Here is a 19390-nt window from a genome sequence, read left to right on the forward strand (position 1 = left end):
ATCCTGTGCAAGCTTCTTCATCTCCCAGTGCTTACTGCAACCTACATCCTTCTGAATCTGCTTCGTGTATTCATCTCTTGGTCTCCCTCTACCATAAACACATATGGTACAAAATTTAATCGTATCCTTTATGGTCTTAGTTAAGGAATTAGTAGAGGATCGTACTGAAGTATGAGGACAATAGATTTAGACACATTGTAGAAAAATAGTTTATTGTTGGTAAACTAGCTTCACCACAACTCAAATCTTTGCGTTTGTCAGTTGTAACAAGTCTTCGTGTTCTTCCAGGAAGTTCTTTCATCTTCGCGAATCTAGCGACCATGCGGGCTGTGCAGAGATTGTGAGCACACGGAGGACGGGTCCTTAGAAGTCGTCGTGTCCGCCAGATACGCCCACCTGGTAGCCAGTGGCTTGGATATGCTTCAGCGTCCACTGGTCGAACTTCTCGATGTAGCTGGCAGGCATCTCTGTGCGCCAGCCACCAGCCTCGCCGCGGCGCATGAAGTTGGTGGGATCCGCGCCAGCTTTCTCCGCTTCAGTTGGCTCTCTGAGAACAACCGGGACAGCGTGGTAAGCCTCAAATGTCACTATATATAAGCATACAGGTGCATGATTCAGAGCTGCTACCACTCGACGCACGCTGATGGTGTACGGCCAACATTATACAGGTCGTAAAAGATCTCAAATTCGTTATTTCGAGATAAAGAGCCATTGGTTACAAATAAGCCAGTAACAAACTCCTTCCACCCTCTTAAGGATTAGAACCCTCACGTATAAAACAGCCTCAAGCCTCTTATTACTTAAAAAAGAGGTAATGTTTCAAATATTTTATGTTAAACGTGCAAAACCTTTATGTAGGTCTGTAAACGAGAAAGAGTACAGAAAATGTTTTTTTAAATTATGTTTAAAATTTGGTGGAAATCGCTAAGTGTGTCATTACCAAACACTGGATGAGTATACCATGCTAAATTTGACCTCCGTAGTAAGGAAAGCTTTCAATGTTCATGAAGTCGTGTCTCCTGAGCTAAGTGTCGTAGAATGTTTGAGGTACATTCATTGATATATGTGCATATAGTCTGCAAAATATGTTGCCAATGGAATTATTAGTTCGGAACCGACAAATTGAAACATCAGTCCAGATGCTGAAGTTTTATTACTCGAACAGTGAAAATGTAGTAAGCGATAAACATTTTTCCTTTCATTTTTCTGGTAGAGTTGTCACGAGAGAAAGTTTCTAAATAATTTGAAGTTACGTGTAAAGTTGCTGAAAGTCCTTCTGTGTTCTCATTCTGGTTGGATTCAGTCTATGCACGTTACACGCTGCGAGTTTTGCTGCCTCTCACTTTAACACTTAATGTATTGTGTTCAACCTGTAACGTAAAATTATACTGTTAACGATATACACCTAAATTCTACAATTTCATAAACGCCTAAGACTTCATTTACTCCACCTCACTTTCTCCATCCATCTTCCTACTCCAATCAGTATCCTCTCCCATCTAGTCAGTAACGCGGTACAACTGCATACATCACCAAATGTTTGCCAGGAGCATCGAGCATCGTCACCTACACTACTAGAACGCCACTATTTGATCAAAAATATCACTTAATTTTTATACCTCAATTAATTATAATTAATTAATTATCATAGTCATTAATTACGGACATTTAATAATGATAACATTATAATTAATTATAAATTAATTATAGTTGATAATTATAAACATTAATTATAAACATTTAGCTTAATATTTAGTTTCATTTAGTCCAAGAGCAATAGTGTTCTGGCAGCTCACTTACAGGACGGAGCAAGGACTATTAGGTGGGAGGCTGGGGAACACGACATGAAATTATCAACAAAGATCAAAAATGCTCCTCCACATTTGTATCACTTAATAGACTGCGAGTGCAACTCGATCAGAAGATCAGTGAGCAAAATTGTCCGGCGTGAAAATGAGGATAGTGAACCGTAACGTAGAGAAAGTGAATACGACACAGTACTTTATTTCGCAGGATCTAATGTGAGTACATACTTTTTCGGCAGTTCGCCGAGGCCATTCTGTTGCCTGATTTTAGCGGTGTTCGCTTGCTGGTTGACAGCGGGGTTGTTCTTCATGTTGGAGAAGCTAAGATGCTCACAGAGTTGTTCCATCTGCTCGTCGCTCACATGTTTTCCCATGAATTTCGCTGTTCGCCTGATCACCCTCGGAAGATCCTGGAAGTGGGACGTACAACTGTTAGAAGAAGTTCTCAAAATATTCCAAAGCAAATGCAGAAACGAATTAGCATACACAAATGAAAGGTTATAATTCCTATTACTCAACTTTGAACTGAAAACTTGTAATATTACGATGTCAGTTCAGAATCACTGATGACTTTGGCATCCTATGTGACATCTGTTAACTAGTGATATGCGTCGTTGTGATAGATTTACTCCGTACAGTGTGATGTTTACCACGTCATTTCCTAGAAATTTCTTTGTAGGGCACAGTGCAGCAACAGTGACAGAGAAATTTTAGGTACACATGCTGTGTTCGTCTCTTAACAAGTCTTCAGAATGGATTATGGGTGTGTTATTTCTGAAGTGGCCTGGTTAGTTAACGGGGAACATTTTTATTGACTAAACTCGAGGAAATATGTGGAGAAATTCTGTTGAATGTGCCACATATAAACAGAGCATTTTACATTGCCAAACAGTTTCCTCAGGGACAGCAACGGTGTTATCAAGCAAGTGAAGCGCAGTCCACAGGATATGGGTATCAAAATTACAAAATGACAGACATGACAGTGTAACATTGGCGCCGTATGGCGCCGTATGGTTTCTCTCAGAATCAGTAGTAAATATTTCATAAGGAGGTACTAATTCCGTCAGAGGCGACAAACACATGGAATACCAATACGCATATATGCAGAAGGCGGTACGGTAGTAACGCGTACACAAGATGTAAAATAGCACTGCTTTGGCGGAGCTGTCATTTGTGCTCAGGTGATTCATGTGTAAAGATTTCCGAAGTCATTATGGCCGCACAACAGAAACTAAAAGACTTTGAGAGCGGAATGGTGGTAGGAGCTAGTTGTGTAGGTCGTCCCAATTCGAAACTCGTTAGGCAGCTCAATATTTCGAGATCCACAGTGTCAAGAATACGCCGAGAATACCAAATTTTAGGCATGCTTCTGACTACAGACAATGCAGTGGCCAACTACCTTAACGAAGGAGAGCAGTTAAGAAATGGTAGCGGTCGTAAAGTTCTAGTTGCTGCAAGCATAGGCGACTATGAATAAATGGTACATACCACATGATAATTCTCAGTTTCCTAAAAACTTGATATCTGCTACTCACAAATGGAATTCGTATCTTCAACAGAATTTAAATGATGTGGCACGAAATATGGCCATAAGGGGGAATTTGTTGTTTTAGGTATTCGAAGCGCTTACCTTCATCATTTCTTCATACGTGTTGAACAGTACATTTGGTTCATTCCTCAGTTTCCAGAAATCGAGTACGTGATCCCAGAACGGAGTGAAAGGTACTGCAAAGCAAGAAGACGCCATTCTAAACACTTGGTGAGAGATGCAAGTACATTAAGCATTTCATATTTTTGTATAACGTACGGAAACTGAATTACAGATGTGTCTGCAGAGAACAATACGTCAATCACAGGCGAAAAACAGACCAATCGAGAAGTGCAGTCGCTACGATACTGACTGAACTCTCATGCTGGAATATCGGGGTTCAAAACCAAGTTTTGTTATCCAGATTTAGGTATTCCCTGGTTTCCCTATATCGCTTAAGCCAAGTACTCGAATCATTCTGTTAAAAAGAGCAAGGCTGATTTCCTTCCCCATGTTTATCTAATCCGAGCTTATACTTCGTACATTAGGATCCCTCTTCGACGGTACCCTAAATCCCAAGCATCCGTATTCCTGTCCAAAATAAAACGATACAGCTTCATAGTTCTATCTGGGATCTGGGAACTCTCTGTTCGTTGTGAATCGTCATATTCGCACGGTGTATTACTTCATCCATAAAATTGTGGGGATCCAGCCGTAATGAATCTTTGTCTGCTGCTATTATTTAAGCTATAAACAGTTCAGCTGTCTTCGGAGCGAGCAAGAATGACTGACCGTAGCCCCCCCCCCCCCCCTCCCTTTCTCCCGTCCACCTTCATTACCGGTAGGGCGAGCCAATTACGCATGCGTGCGCGGTATAACATAGTGGAAGAAGTAACACACGACGGAAGGGACGTGTGCTGCCGTGTCGGCCTCCGTGAAGTAAGCTACGACACAAACTTTTAAAAGGGGAGACTACACTCCATGGCCTTTTCCTTTCACAAGAAATCTTCTCTAAATACACTGCCTAACAAAAAAAATTAAGCACCCAGAAGACAAGATCCGATGTCAGTGTAACTTCCATCTATGACAGCCACAACGGCCACAGGAGTTCATTAGCTTCTTTCGTGTTTAGTAGTGTTCCCAAGCCTGGTAGTGCACATAAGGAGAGTGATCAGCGTCAGATGCTGAGTGAACACTGGATATGGCGATGCCGAGTACGCGTGTGAGATAGCGTTATTAGCAACTGACAGAGATTGAAAGGGGTCTTATTGTGTGTCTCCATTTGACACGCTGGTCGAATCGTGCAGTATCCAGATTCTTAGGGTATCCGAATGCGACAGTGATCCGATGATGGACTGCATGGGAATCGGAGGGTGGGAATACTCGTCGTCCAAGTGGTATTTCTTCCGTTATGATTTGATGTGTACTCATGCGCAACTTTCTCGCCATACTGACAAATAAGGTCGTTGGAAGCCCTTTACCACAGTCTACGATAAACAGTCGCGAAACTCCTAAGCGCAAAGAAATTCAATCTTTTGAGTCAAGTTACTACGTGCCACCCGCTTGGGGCGATAGCATCGCTTCAGCTACAAAAAGCAGCTGACGTTTACTAACGGAAGAATGGAATGATACAATGGGATAACTTGCTACTTATAATATTTGTTACTTCCGTATTTCCAGTATGAAAAGGAAAATGTAATAAAAGAAACCTGTATCGTACTAATGTCAACATATACTACCGAGCGAAGTGGCACATGGTTAGCACAATGGGCTCGCATTCGGTAGGACGACGGTTCAAACCCACGTCCAGCTATCCTGATTTAGGTTTTCAGTGATTTCCCTAAATCGCTTCACGCAAATGCCGGGATGATTCGTTTGAAAGCGCAAGGCCGATTTCCTTCCCCGCCCTTCCCTCATCTGATGGGACCGATGACCTTGCTGTTTGATCTCCGCCCCCAAATCAACCAACCAATCAACATATAATAACGAAAGCTCAGTGCAGTGTAATATATTCGGTACACAGTAGCAAAGTCGCAGTCATATCATCGAAAATCGTTTCAGACGGGAAATGAATTTTGTTTGGCACATACTTTCTGATGCTTTGCACCGAGTGTACTCTGTTCTAAAAGTTTCTTTTCGGATTTCAGATTCATTTTAATGCATTCGAAACTAGGCATGTTTTTTACAAGCTAGAAGATAATTTTTATTGCTGCCACAATTTATAGCGGCACCATTAACTTCGAAACACGACGTCATCTGCGGTTTGAATGTACTTCGACACTCAGTATATACGAGGGTTATTCGTAAATTAAGGAAGGATAGGTCGCGAAATGGAAAATACAATGAAAATCTGATCAAGCTTTTGCACAGATGCGTTGGGCAGTGTGTCTAGTACGCCCATCGATCGCATCATGTCGCTCTTTTCAGTTCTGAGCTCACAGTGAGAACGTAAAGATGGCTGGAAATTAGCGTCTCCCGCCAAGTATCAGGGCCTGGCGAAAGATGTAGCCTCAAGCTATAGAATCCACATAACATTACTGAGATGCGGTTCGCTCTACACGACAATTCTCGGCCGCACCCTATGGGGGCAATGAAGATGCTCCTGCAGCGTTTTCGATGGGAAGTGTTTGATCACCCACAATACAGATAGTAATTGGCTACCCCTGAAGTTCATCTCTGCTCGAATGAACCGCTGGCTATGAAGACAATATTTTGACACAGACAACGAGCACAAGTCAAGAGTAGAAAATTGTCGAAAAGCATTGGCGGCTGTCTTCTATAACGAGGGAACTGAGAAGTTGGTACATCGCTACGACAGATGTCAAACTCTGAGCGGCGATTGCATAGAGAAGTAGCTGGAAGGTGTAGCTAACCTTTGCAAATAAGAGAGTTTTGATTTTGAGTGTGGTTTCCATTTCGCGACCTATCGTTCCTTACTTTCCGTATAGCCCTCGTACAAAACACAATCGTTCTGCAGTGTGTTTATTCATGCCAGCCGCATCGCAGCCCTGCACTAGTGGTTGCATAAAATTGCGGAAGTCTCGCACCCTGTTGTCTTAGACTATGGCTTTACCGTCAGTGATTCGGACTCCCTTCGAAGATGGCTGAACGGTTTTCAGCCGAAATATTAGTAACAGATATCACTCCCTCAATTTTATTGGCCATTTCTGTTAGTTATTCGTCTTCTTTTGCAATCACAAACAATTTTTTTGACGTGGAAATAAAAAGAAATCATTACTATATACACCACCAAAGCGCTTCTACAAAACTTTATTTCCCTGTAACCAGTCTCCACTATTTCGTACTCAACTGACAGATCTGGATGCAATTCATAATGAGGCAACACATCCTTTTCTAAAGAGTATGAATGTGTGTAATGCTGCAAGCGTACTGTATGGTTAAGTATTTTCTTCAAATCGTAACGTTTTATGAACGACGTGTCCTTTATTATAAAGAATGTTAAATAAATATTAATTATATGGATGCAAGTGGGGCTATAAACTCAAAAGTTATATACGGGGTGAGCGAAAAGTCTTTACCTATAGACACAGTTCCATATATGTTCCGTTTCTTTGAGATCTCTTTACCAACATCTCCTTCGTCACCGCCTCTACAGTATCTCGTATTCGTGCCGTAACGAGTTGTAAATCAATAACTAGTGAACTGAACACTTTTTCCTTAACGTAACACCATCAAAAGAAGTCAACAGGAATTATGTCCGGTGAACGCGATGGCCATGATGCTGGACCGTGTCTGCCGATCCATTTGTCACGAAAAGTCATCCTAGAACTGGCCAACGAGTAACCTTCAGTGTCGTGGTGTACCGTATTGTTGAAACACTTGCCATATCTGAGATACCTGTATCTGAGGTGCAACGTAAAGTTCCAACATGTATTCATGAAACCTGTATCCAGAAATAAATTTTTGCAACCAGCGTAAGACTTTCTGCTCACCCTTTACGAAACAACTAGTTACCATATCCACATCTACTTCTACATAATTATTCCGCAATTCTCAGTTAAGTGCCTGGCAGAGGGTTCATCGAACCACCTTCGAGTTATTTAGAACAACGCGCTCAGATTTCTCTTATTATATTATGATGATTATTTCTCCATACAGAGAAGGCGCCAACAAATTATTTTCGCATTCGGAGGAAAAAGCTGGTAATTGAAATTTCATGAAAAGATCGCGCCTGAAGGGAAAATGCCTTTGTTTTCATGATTGCAACCCCAGCTCGCACACCGTATCCGTGGCACTCTCTCCCCTATTTCGTCACAATGCAAAACGAGTTGCCCTTTTGAATTTTTCTATGCCCTCATTCAATCCTATCTGTTGCTGAGCACACATAATGCAGCAATATTCTAGAAGAGGACGAATAAACGTATTGTAGACAATCTCTTTAGTAGACAAGTTGCATTTTTCAAGTGTTCTGCCAATATATTTCGATCTTAAGTTCGTTTTCACACAACATTATTTACACGATCGTACTAATTTAAGTTATTCGTAATTGTAATTCCTAAGTATTTAGATGAATTCACAGCCTTTAGATTTATGTGGCTTATCGTGTGACCGAAATTTAGTGGATTCTTTTTAATATTCATGTGGATGACTTCTCTCTTTTCATGACAGTGTCAGTTGCCACTTTTGGCACTATACAAAGATTTCGTGAATTTATTTTACGAATTGTTTTTATCGTATGGTAACTTTACTAGGTGGTAAATGACTGAATCAACTGCAAATAATGTGTTCAGATTGTCTCCTAAATCTTTTATATAGATCAGCAACAACAGAGGTTCTGTAACAGTTCCTTGGGGAACGCGAGATATTACTTCTGTTTTACTTGATGATTTTCCGTCAGTGACTACGAAGTATGACCTTTCTGTCAGGAAATCACGAATCCACTTGCACAACTGATGCACGAACGCAATTTGATTAGAAGTCGCTTCTGAGGAACGGTGTCAAAAGACTTCTGGGTATATAAATAGTATATAAACATATGGTATCAGTTTGGCATCCCCTATCGCCAGTGCTCATTACTTCGTGAGAACAAAGAGGTAGTTGTATTTCACAAGAACGTTATTTTATTAATCTTTGTTGGTGATTTGTCAATGAATCATTCTCATGGAGGTAATTCCCAGCTTTCGAACACAGTAAGCCTACATGTTCCAAAATTCTACTGCAAATCGACGTTAGGGATGTGGGTCCGTAATTCATCGTATTGCTCCTGTTTCCTTTCTTGAACGTTGGTGTGAGTTGTGCAGCCTTCCAGTCTTTAGGTACGGATCTTTCGACGAGCGAGAGCATATGATTGTTTAATATGGAGCTATTGTATCAGGATGCTCTGAAAGGAATATGACTGGAGCCGAGGAATTACCTTCCTTCATTAAGGTATCTAAGCTACTTCGCCACACAATCTTCGTCTAAGTTACACATGTTAGCAGTTGTTCTTGATTCTAATTCTGGAATATCTACTTGGTCTTCTATGGTGCAGGAATTTTGGAAATCCCAGTTTAGTGACTCTCCTTTAGTAGCAGTGTCATCAGTAACATCACCATTGCTACCGTGAACTGAAACTATTGATTGCGTCTTAATAAATATCCGTATAGGCTGCTTTTCACACTCAGACGCAGACTACCAGATGGTTGGCGCGATATTACCAAACACTCAAACATAGTTGAACGGAAGCTCAATGCTTCTTGTACGTAAATGTCAAACAAGGTATGCCGGCCGTGGTGGCAGAGCAGTTCTAGGTGCTTTAGTTCGGAACTGTGCAGCTGCTACGCTCGCAGGTTCGAATCCTGCCTCGGGCATGGACGTGTGTGATGTCCTTAGGTTAGTTAGGTTTAAGTAGTTCTAAGTATAGGGGACTGATGAGCTCCGATGTTAAGTCCCATAGTGCTTAGAGCCATTTGAACCATTTTTTCAAAGAAGGTATGTCGACGTATCAACGTGCGTATCGAGTAGCACTGATGTTCATATGTTGAAAACTGGCCTATTTTGTTGTCTGAATTACGTACAATTCAGTAAACTATGGTAACTTCAATGCTGATTTACAATAATGTAATTTTCATTCCTTCATCTCAGGCCTGCACCCGGAACAGCATTATTTCTTCTACCAATATTTTGTCTGATAGCCTTCCAACCATCTTCAAAACGAATTGCTGGAGAAAGCCACTTGATACAGTACCGTGTAGTACGCGCCATTACGTCAGAGAAAACACTGACAGCGTCAGTCATAGATAAAACTTCTTGCTTCTAAGAGTAAAACTAAGCAAGCGCAGAATCAGCAAGTCGACAACGCTTACGAATTATGTGGGTGATTATTATAATGGATAGCAAGTGTTGGAATGCAAAAACGCGGTTCAGAAGAACAGGGAAGTATGAAACTTGATTGCGGCAGATATTGCAAGCGTTAATTTTTAGAAAAATTGTGAGTAACATTGATGCATCTACTTATGAGTTCGCCAAATATATAGTCACGTTGTTGAAATCTTTAGCAGATAGAAGGGGTCATCACGTCCGTAATTCAGCTGATTTTAATTAGTCGGTTAAAGTCTTTGAAATTTAACACCTGCCGTTTGGTGGTTAGTTTTGACGTCGTCTGCTTCTTCATTGACGTGCCTATTGACTTTTTATCAGAGAGTGGCAGCAAGCTTGAAGTGGAAATGATGTCGTTATTTAAGAGCGCTCCGATCTCCACTTACTTTTTATTTGATAACCATCATTTTTAACAGATAAACGATCTCCCCACCGGTAGTCCTCTCTCATTCACGGTAGCTAATTTATTTATGGTAGACTTTGAAGAAAAAGCACACAACTCTGCAATGTTAAAACCGACAGTTGTAGAGATATGTCAGTAACATACTCGTATTCATAGTTTGTCTCCACGGCAAGAACAAATTTATGGAGTTTTTTGAGCATCTTGACTCATTCATGAAAATATCAGAAATCAGATTTATCGTGGAACAGGAAATGAACGTCTTTGATATTTGTTCGTAAGGATCCATCTTGATCACATAATTTGTACAATTTATAATTAGTAGTATCACCCATTACAAACAAATGGTTCAAATGGCTCTGAACACTATGGGACTTAATATCTGAGGTCATCAGTCCCCTAGAACTTAGAACTACTTGAAACTAACTAACCTAAGGACATCGCACACATCCATGCCTGAGGCAGGATTCGAACCTGCGACGGTAGCGGTCGCGCGGTAACAAACAAACAAAAAGTGGTGTGACAAACTAAGCTCAATTAGTTAGTGCTAAATCTATAAAGGCCTAGGAATATACAGGAAATAACAAATAAAATAATATTATTATCACCCATGCATATCAACGGTACATACCATAAAAATATTCTGATATCAGCATCAACGTCAATATCTAAACATCTACGTACGTAGCAACTTGTGGTAATGCCCTGGGTGCGTCCTGCAGTTATACAAATATCTGCGGCCAATAGAAGGCACTAATGCAAGGGTACACAAGTAATGAATATTGTAAAACCATAGTTAAAATGCAATATACCTAGTCATTAATTAAAACTATTTCATATGGCAAAATGATCGTCTGACAATAAAATTTGAAGAGCCATAGAATACACGAAAATAAAATCCATACTTAAAATCCACATAAAACGCATATACGGTAATGATGGAAATTTCCTAGCTTGAAAAATTAAATAACACATAATAGCGTAAGAGGTGTAAAAGTAACATCAAATATATGAATAGAAACCATTTGTTGTTGTTGTTGTGATCTTCACTCCAGAGAGTGGTTTGATGCAGCTCTCCATGCTACTCTATCCTGTGCAAGCTTCTTCATCTCCCAGTACCTACTGAAACCTACATCCTTCTGAATCTGTTCAGTGTATTCATCTCTTGGTCTCCCTCTACAATTTTTACCCTCCGTGCTGTCCTCCAATACTAAATTGGTGATCCCTTTATGCCTCAGAACATGTCCTACCAACCGATCCCTTCTTCTAGTCAAGTTGTGCCACATATTTCTCTTCTCCCGAATTCTATTCAATACCTCCTCATTAGTTATGTGATTTACCCATCTAATCTTCAGCATTCTTCTGTTGCACTACATTTCAAAAGCTTCTATTCTCTCCTTGTCCAGACTATTTATCGTCCATGTTTCACTTCCATACATGGCTGCACTTCATACAAATACTTTCAGAAAAGACTTCCTGACACTTAAATCTATACTCGATGTTAACAAATTTCTCTTCATCAGAAACGCTATCCTTGCCATTGCCAGTCTACATTTTATATCCTCTCTACTTCGACCATCATCAGTTATTTTGCTCCCTAAATAGCAAAACTCCTTTACTACTTTAAGCGTCTCATTTCCTAATCTAATTGTCTGAGCATCACCCGATTTAATTCGACTACATTCCATTAACCTCGTTTTGCTTTTGTTGATGTTCATCTTATATCCTCCTTTCAAGACACTGTCCATTCCGTTCAGCCGCTCTTCCAGGTCCTTTGCTGTCTCTGACAGAATTACAATGTCATCGGCGAACCTCAAAGTTTTTATTTCTTCTCCGTGGATTTTAATTCATACTCCGAATTTTTCTTTTGCCTCCTTTACTGCTTGCTCAATATACAGATTGAATAACATCGGGGAGAGGCTACAACCCTGTCATACTCCCTTCCCAACCACTGCTTGCCTTTCATGCCCCTCGACTCTTATAATTGCCATCTGGTTTCTATACAAATTGTAAATAGCCTTTCGCTCCCTGTATTTGCCCCCTGCCACCTTCAGAATTTGAAAGAGTATTCCAGTCAAACGTTTTGTTATGACAAAGCAATTAAACATAATCGTAAGTAGATAATTGAGAAGACAATGACTGTTAATTAAAATCTCGATAGTCGATGACACATTCGGAGTGGAGCCTCAGCGGCGCCACCTCGTGGCTTCTCTGTATGAAGTTTTTGTTTCCCTGCGGCCGAGCTCGCGGAAGGAGGCCCGGTCTCCACGCCGCTGATAGACGCGCTCGTGACCGCACGCCGAGCTGCTGCGGCGCACGACGCTGCTCTGGCCACTGGCCTTCTGGAAACGTCAGAATAAGCAGTCAGGTTAAACTCATTCTGTTCATTCAGCAGCCATCTCGGTTGCCGTTTTCTATGTGCGTAGATTCCCATTTACTCCAGTTGGTTCTATAATTACCCTTTCGGTGCCTTCTGCAACACTTCCGTATTGTCCTTTACATTTCCTGCCATGTGTTCTTCTGTATCCAAATGCGTGCGGAATGAACAATTATTTTGTACATATGCATATTCTTTAAAACGAGTCATATATTGCATGGCAGTTTATGCTGTATACTCAGATGATAATTTTGTCATACGAAGCAATTTTAATCAGTGACTACACATATTGCATTTTAACTAAAGAATTTACGATACTGTTTAGTCATGTACCCTTCTATTAGAGCTCCTTCTGGCCTCAGTTATTTCTGTAAGTGCAGGATGTATAAATACAGATCGCCGGCCGCGGTGGTCTAGCGGTTCTAGGCGCTCAGTCCGGAACCGCGCGACTGCTACGGTCGCAGGTTCGAATCCTGCCTCGGGCATGGATGTGTGTGATGTCCGTAGGTTAGTTAGGTTTAAGTAGTTCTACGTTCTAGGGGACTGATGACAACAGATGTTAAGTCCCATAGTGCTCAGAGCCATTTTTAAATACATATCGCACACAGGCCGTCACCGGCAGATGTTATGTACCTAGCTGTATCGATGTTAACGTTGTTTGCATATATCACAATATTGTTCTGATATGTACAGGTGGTATGCATGGGTGCTAATCAAGTTATTATTTTTAGTTTTTTATTTCTTATGTATTCCTAGGCCTTTGTGGATTTACTTTCGGCTAATTCCACTTAGTTTGTCATACAACGACCGAAATTGATAATTATAAATTGTACAATGTATGTGATCAAAACGGACCTTTACAAATAAAGTGCCGTAATATGATCGCGGACTCATTTACAGACTTCGACTTCAGTTGATGGTTTTGGATGTACTAGTTTGACATAAGGAGGATAGACTTTTAGGGCATTGCGTGTACGGTAGGCCCAGGCATACCGATACATTAGATATTTCAGGTTTCTAAATGTCACCGTCATTCGCAAACTATGACCATACTTAAATTTTTAGAACATAGCACGCATGTAGTGTCTGACGGTGACAGCCAAAAGGGTGAACTGGCACGCCATTTAGAAGAGTTGTTTAGTAGAAATCGACACACAAAACTTCAAATGAAGACAGTTGTGCAAGCAAAAACACCGGACTAACCAAAGAAAGAGCAGTAACAAAGAAAAGCTAAGTCTACTGACTTTCTACAGTACGTGAGCAATGTTTCTTCAAAAATTACCAGAGTAAAGAAGAACCATAAAGTCAATGTAATTTTTTCTCGCCGGTCAAGACAGCAGCTTTTCTCGTATCTGTGAAAGATTAACTGCTTTTACGAAAGACGGAAATACACACGGAAAACAATGCCGTCGTTGGCGAAATGCGGAAACGGAGCACCTGACATTCAAAAGGGCATGATCATTGGCTGGCGGGCCAAGGGTGGAAGCATTTCCGAATCGGCTTAGGTTCTAAACTGTTTGCGTGCGGCTGTGGTTAAAGTATACCGCGTATCGCAAAATGGCACTAACCAAAACTGGCTCAGAGGCAACTGTGGTGCACCACGGGACATAGACGATAGGGATGAACGACGGCTGCTGAAATACACTCCTGGAAATGGAAAAAAGAACACATTGACACCGGTGTGTCAGACACACCATACTTGCTCCGGACACTGCGAGAGGGCTGTACAAGCAATGATCACACGCACGGCACAGCGGACACACCAGGAACCGCGGTGTTGGCCGTCGAATGGCGCTAGCTGCGCAGCATTTGTGCACCGCCGCCGTCAGTGTCAGCCAGTTTGCCGTGGCATACGGAGCTCCATCGCAGTCTTTAACACTGGTAGCATGCCACGACAGCGTGGACGTGAACCGTATGTGCAGTTGACGGACTTTGAGCGAGGGCGTATAGTGGGCATGCGGGAGGCCGGGTGGACGTACCGCCGAATTGCTCAACACGTGGGGCATGAGGTCTCCACAGTACATCGATGTTGTCGCCAGTGGTCGGCGGAAGGTGCACGTGCCCGTCGACCTGGGACCGGACCGCAGCGACGCACGGATGCACGCCAAGACCGTAGGATCCTACGCAGTGCCGTAGAGGACCGCACCGCCACTTCCCAGCAAATTAGGGACACTGTTGCTCCTGGGGTATCGGCGAGGACCATTCGCAACCGTCTCCATGAAGCTGGGCTACGGTCCCGCACACCGTTAGGCCGTCTTCCGCTCACGCCCCAACATCGTGCAGCCCGCCTCCAGTGGTGTCGCGACAGGCGTGAATGGAGGGACGAATGGAGACGTGTCGTCTTCAGCGATGAGAGTCGCTTCTGCCTTGGTGCCAATGATGGTCGTATGCGTGTTTGGCGCCGTGCAGGTGAGCGCCACAATCAGGACTGCATACGACCGAGGCACACAGGGCCAACACCCGGCATCATGGTGTGGGGAGCGATCTCCTACACTGGCCGTACACCACTGGTGATCGTCGAGGGGACACTGAATAGTGCACGGTACATCCAAACCGTCATCGAACCCATCGTTCTACCATTCCTAGACCGGCAAGGGAACTTGCTGTTCCAACAGGACAATGCACGTCCGCATGTATCCCGTGCCACCCAACGTGCTCTAGAAGGTGTAAGTCAACTACCCTGGCCAGCAAGATCTCCGGATCTGTCCCCCATTGAGCATGTTTGGGACTGGATGAAGCGTCGTCTCACGGGGTCTGCACGTCCAGCACGAACGCTGGTCCAACTGAGGCGCCAGGTGGAAATGGCATGGCAAGCCGTTCCACAGGACTACATCCAGCATCTCTACGATCGTCTCCATGGGAGAATAGCAGCCTGCATTGCTGCGAAATGTGGATATACACTGTACTAGTGCCGACATTGTACATGCTCTGTTGCCTGTGTCTATGTGCCTGTGGTTCTGTCAGTGTGATCATGTGATGTATCTGACCCCAGGAATGTGTCAATAAAGTTTCCCCTTCCTGGGACAATGAATTCATGGTGTTCTTATTTCAATTTCCAGGAGTGTATGTACGGGTGAACAGGCGCGCAACTGATTCCCAACCGACAGCCCGGATGAACCAAGGGGAGCCAACAGTGTCTCCTCAACTAACGTCCAGCGAACGTTGCCTTCATAGCAGGTGCCTCGTTCATGCACCCACGCTGACGACGAAGGCTAGGATTTGCACGCCAATAACGCAACTGGTCGTCCATTGAGTGGTGGTAGGGTGCCTTTTCAGATGAATCACGTTTTATGCTCCATAGGAAACATGGCCTGTGCGGCGTGAAATACTCTACAACAATATTCGGAAGGGTCCACTCCGGAGAAGGGAGTGTTATGGTTTGGGGAATGTTTTTGAGGCATTCCCTTGGTCACTTTGGAATGTACAACTGATCACCGCAAGTATGCATCTATCCTTGGTAGCCATATCCACTCCTATATGCAGTTGTTTCTTCCTGGCGCGATGACATCTGCCAGCAGGACAACGCAACATGTCACAATGTGTGACACTCTCCAGATCACCAAATTCCCCGAATTTAAACCCAATCGAGAATCTGTGAGACTATCTCGAATGGGCTGTGCGTGCCATGGATCCTCAATCGAGAAACCTAGAGCAGGTTGCCACGGCACTGGAGTTGACGTGCCTCCACATCCCTGTCCGTACGTTCCAGAAGCTCACTGACTCTCTTGTTGCATGTCTGGCAGCAGTTCGTGCAGCAAAATGTGCTTACTCAGGCTACTGACAGGCGGTCACATCAATGCGACTGTACAATGTATAAGATGCACTCAAAAAGAAGCGAGATGGAGGGTATAAAATGAAACCTGCTGAAATGATCATAATTTCATTACCTACAGAAGGATGTGCGGCATCTATAAGAACGCTGAAGTTCCAAACTCCCCACTGGAGGGACACAGGCGCATACCCACATGACGACATGATCACTTGGACGCGTCAACTTTTCACTGCACTCAGTTGTGGTGAAAATAATGAAATGGAGACTTCAAAGCAAAGAGAGGTAGTGCGTTTCGTGACAGCGGAAGATGTGCGGGGTTTTGTGTTGGCAGAAGAGCCAACACCGTGTTACGAGTGGAGGCCGAAATGCACGCGTTTTAGCTTTTCACTGCACTCAGTTGTGGTGAAAATAATGAAATGGAGACTTCAAAGCAAAGAGAGGTAGTGCGTTTCGTGACAGCGGAAGATATGCGGGGTTTTGTGTTGGCAGAAGAGCCAACACCGTGTTACGAGTGGAGGCCGAAATGCACGCGTTTTAGCTCACGCAGGCTGGCGTGAGGAGGGAAGAACTATACTGACGTGAGGTCTGGAACATGACAAGGAATGAGAATGCAGAAAGCGGACGTAATTAGTTTGATAACTTTAATCCATTAATGATGAACGTCTCTCTTGACGGTACAAGATTCACAATACTATATGTTCAGAATACATTCATAGTAACTGAATATGGCGCCTTGCTAGGTCGTAGTAAATGACGTAGCTGAAGGCTATGCTAAACTGTCGTCTCTGCAAATGAGAGCGTATGTAGACAGTGAACCATCGCTAGCAAAGTCGGCTGTACAACTGGGGCGAGTGCTAGAGAGTCTCTCTAGACTAGACCTGCCGTGTGGCGGCGCTCGGTCTGCAATCACTGATAGTGGCGACACTCGGGTCCGACGTCTACTAACGGACCGCGGCCGATTTAAAGGCTGCCACCTAGCAAGTGTGGTGTCTGGCGGTGACACCACACGGGCAACGGAAATTCATCGAAGACTGGCACAAGCGAACGGGGAGCATATTATGTCCGTTGCAGTTCCGTTGCTACCATAGTTAGCCAGTCTTCAATAATGATGGCATCCACCTTCTGGACAATGTCGGCAATGCCGTGTGGCTAATGAGGGAATCCACCTATTGGAGAAATGGATCGGCAATGCGTTGTACGTCACCGGCCAATGAAATCCGTCCTTTCTTGAATCGCTTGTGCCATTCCTTGAAACTCGTAACGGACGTACAGCGCTGTCCCTAACGTGGCCATTCTTCTATGAGTTTCAGTTCCCTGTACTCCTTGCGCTACCAGGAAACGCTCTCCGTACTTTTGCTCTTCTTTTGTAGCGTCCATTTCAGTGTTTACAGCATTACTGAATACAGTGGACGGTCTAAACTTGCGTGTGCTCGCTCTGTGATCCTGTGGTTGTGCGCCGACGTCCATCTAGCGGCGAGTATGAGGCCTTGCCGCTATTATAGGGACCCATTCTACTTTCGCAGGCAATGGCATTTTGATACTTTCAGCGGTTTTCATTTAATAGTCTTCAATCGTTGCTTTTTGATTGAACCTTATATTCAGTTCCTTGTCAGTGTGGTGTAGAATGCGCACGACAAACAATACGCACTTTACAAGAACGGAGCACTGAACACTGTCGACACACCCGCCTTCTTATAGCTAAACAAATCTGCAGTTGCTGAACATTGCATTTCCACCGGCCATGGATTACGGGAAAACCAAGATATTGGTCACTGTCTCACACCGTTGGGCTTCAGTGGTCAAGGAAGGTGTGGGAACAAGATTAGCAGAGAACTTGCTAAAACTAGAAAAGAGCTTCCAGCTGGACGAATCATGCAAACAACTTACTTCACGTCTGCGCTCTTCAAGAGTACATTATTCTGAGTCTTCACCGCATGGAATATGCCACCCACTTTAATAATCAACGACTGACTGTGCACTTCCTCTTAGATGCTTTAAGTTTGATTTACAATTGACGCCCTTGTTGCCGCCAATGTTATCTCCAATGTATACTCGTTTCCTCCACAATATTGTGTCCAGTGGTTTAAAATCCTGCCAGAGACTCACCTTGAAAATGGCCAGAACATGGAAAGAAGAAATAATGCTTTCTTGGATGCACGATCAGAAAATGATTGCGTGTTCTATCAGCAGAAACAACTTCAAGAAACTCAGTGTAGTTTCTTTTCTGATATTATACATTAAAACTGTACTTCACGCAAAGAAGGAACTAGATCAAACTTGAACATAAGAAGTTCAGAGTTACTCATTAATTACATTGGTAGTTAGTGTAAGCTGTCATGGTTAGTGGAAGCTTGCTTGCAATGTTAATCAGATGTATGAAAGTGTCTCTGTTTATCTGATATAATTAAATCGCTGACCTCCAAGATGATGATGAAACGGTCCGTTATCTACGAAATTAAACAGCAATTACAGTTAACTCACTTTATTGGTCTAGAATATGCAATAAATGGTTTGGCAAACAGTAATAATGATACGGTAATGCCTTGGCAAGCCTGGGATTGGGATCTGGAGTGTGGTTCAAAAGAACATGTATCTGTATTAAAATTATATTTGCTTAAATGGTAACACGATTCCCAAAGGGTTAGTGCTTAGGGACAGAAAGTGCTACAGATGGGTATGGATTTGCATCGATACCCGGAGCTGAAAGCATTTGAACCTACAGCTGCAGCCAAGTCTTCAGAATAAATCTTGAAATTATTTTATGTCGTTAAAAAGACTCGAATTTCCTTATGGTACGTCTCGGCGTTGCGGCCAGATCACACCATGTTAATCAGCAGAGAACACCGCGGAAACAGTCATTGGTTCCGTATCAACAACTCCCTTATGCGTCTAAGTTAAAATCAACCGGTAAAGTGCCTAAGTCCCCTGCTCACCATATCTGCTCGAATAGACACCTGGCTGAGGAGAGGTGCCCCGTAATGGTTTCTGACTGCAGAGATGCTCGGCTGTAGAATACTATTGTAGCGTCTGCTTACTATAAGGAAGACCTGTGCATCTACGTTTTCTGTCGTCACATAACTTTGATTGTACGATAAATATTCTGAGTGCTGGGCAGTGAAAAGTAACTTTAAAGACTCTTATCCTCATTCCCCTTCCCTCATTTCAGGCGGTTAACCAGTAACAATCTTCG

General features: G+C 43.1%; 1 protein-coding gene across 1 annotated transcript in view; it reads right to left on the reverse strand.

Annotated features, from left to right (window-relative positions):
* Nucleotides 1-363: 363 nt before the first annotated feature.
* LOC124620106 (luciferin sulfotransferase-like) overlaps nt 364-19390 on the reverse strand; it is a 34700-nt gene continuing 15673 nt past the window's right edge. The window contains exons 5-7 of the mRNA XM_047146775.1: nt 3436-3530; nt 2034-2215; nt 364-547 (exon numbers count right to left, since the gene is read on the reverse strand). Coding sequence (XP_047002731.1) covers nt 364-547; nt 2034-2215; nt 3436-3530 — 461 coding nt within the window. The remainder of the gene's footprint in view (nt 548-2033; nt 2216-3435; nt 3531-19390) is intronic.

Source organism: Schistocerca americana, chromosome 6, assembly GCF_021461395.2.
Source record: "Schistocerca americana isolate TAMUIC-IGC-003095 chromosome 6, iqSchAmer2.1, whole genome shotgun sequence".
Taxonomy (NCBI): Eukaryota; Metazoa; Arthropoda; class Insecta; order Orthoptera; family Acrididae; genus Schistocerca; species Schistocerca americana.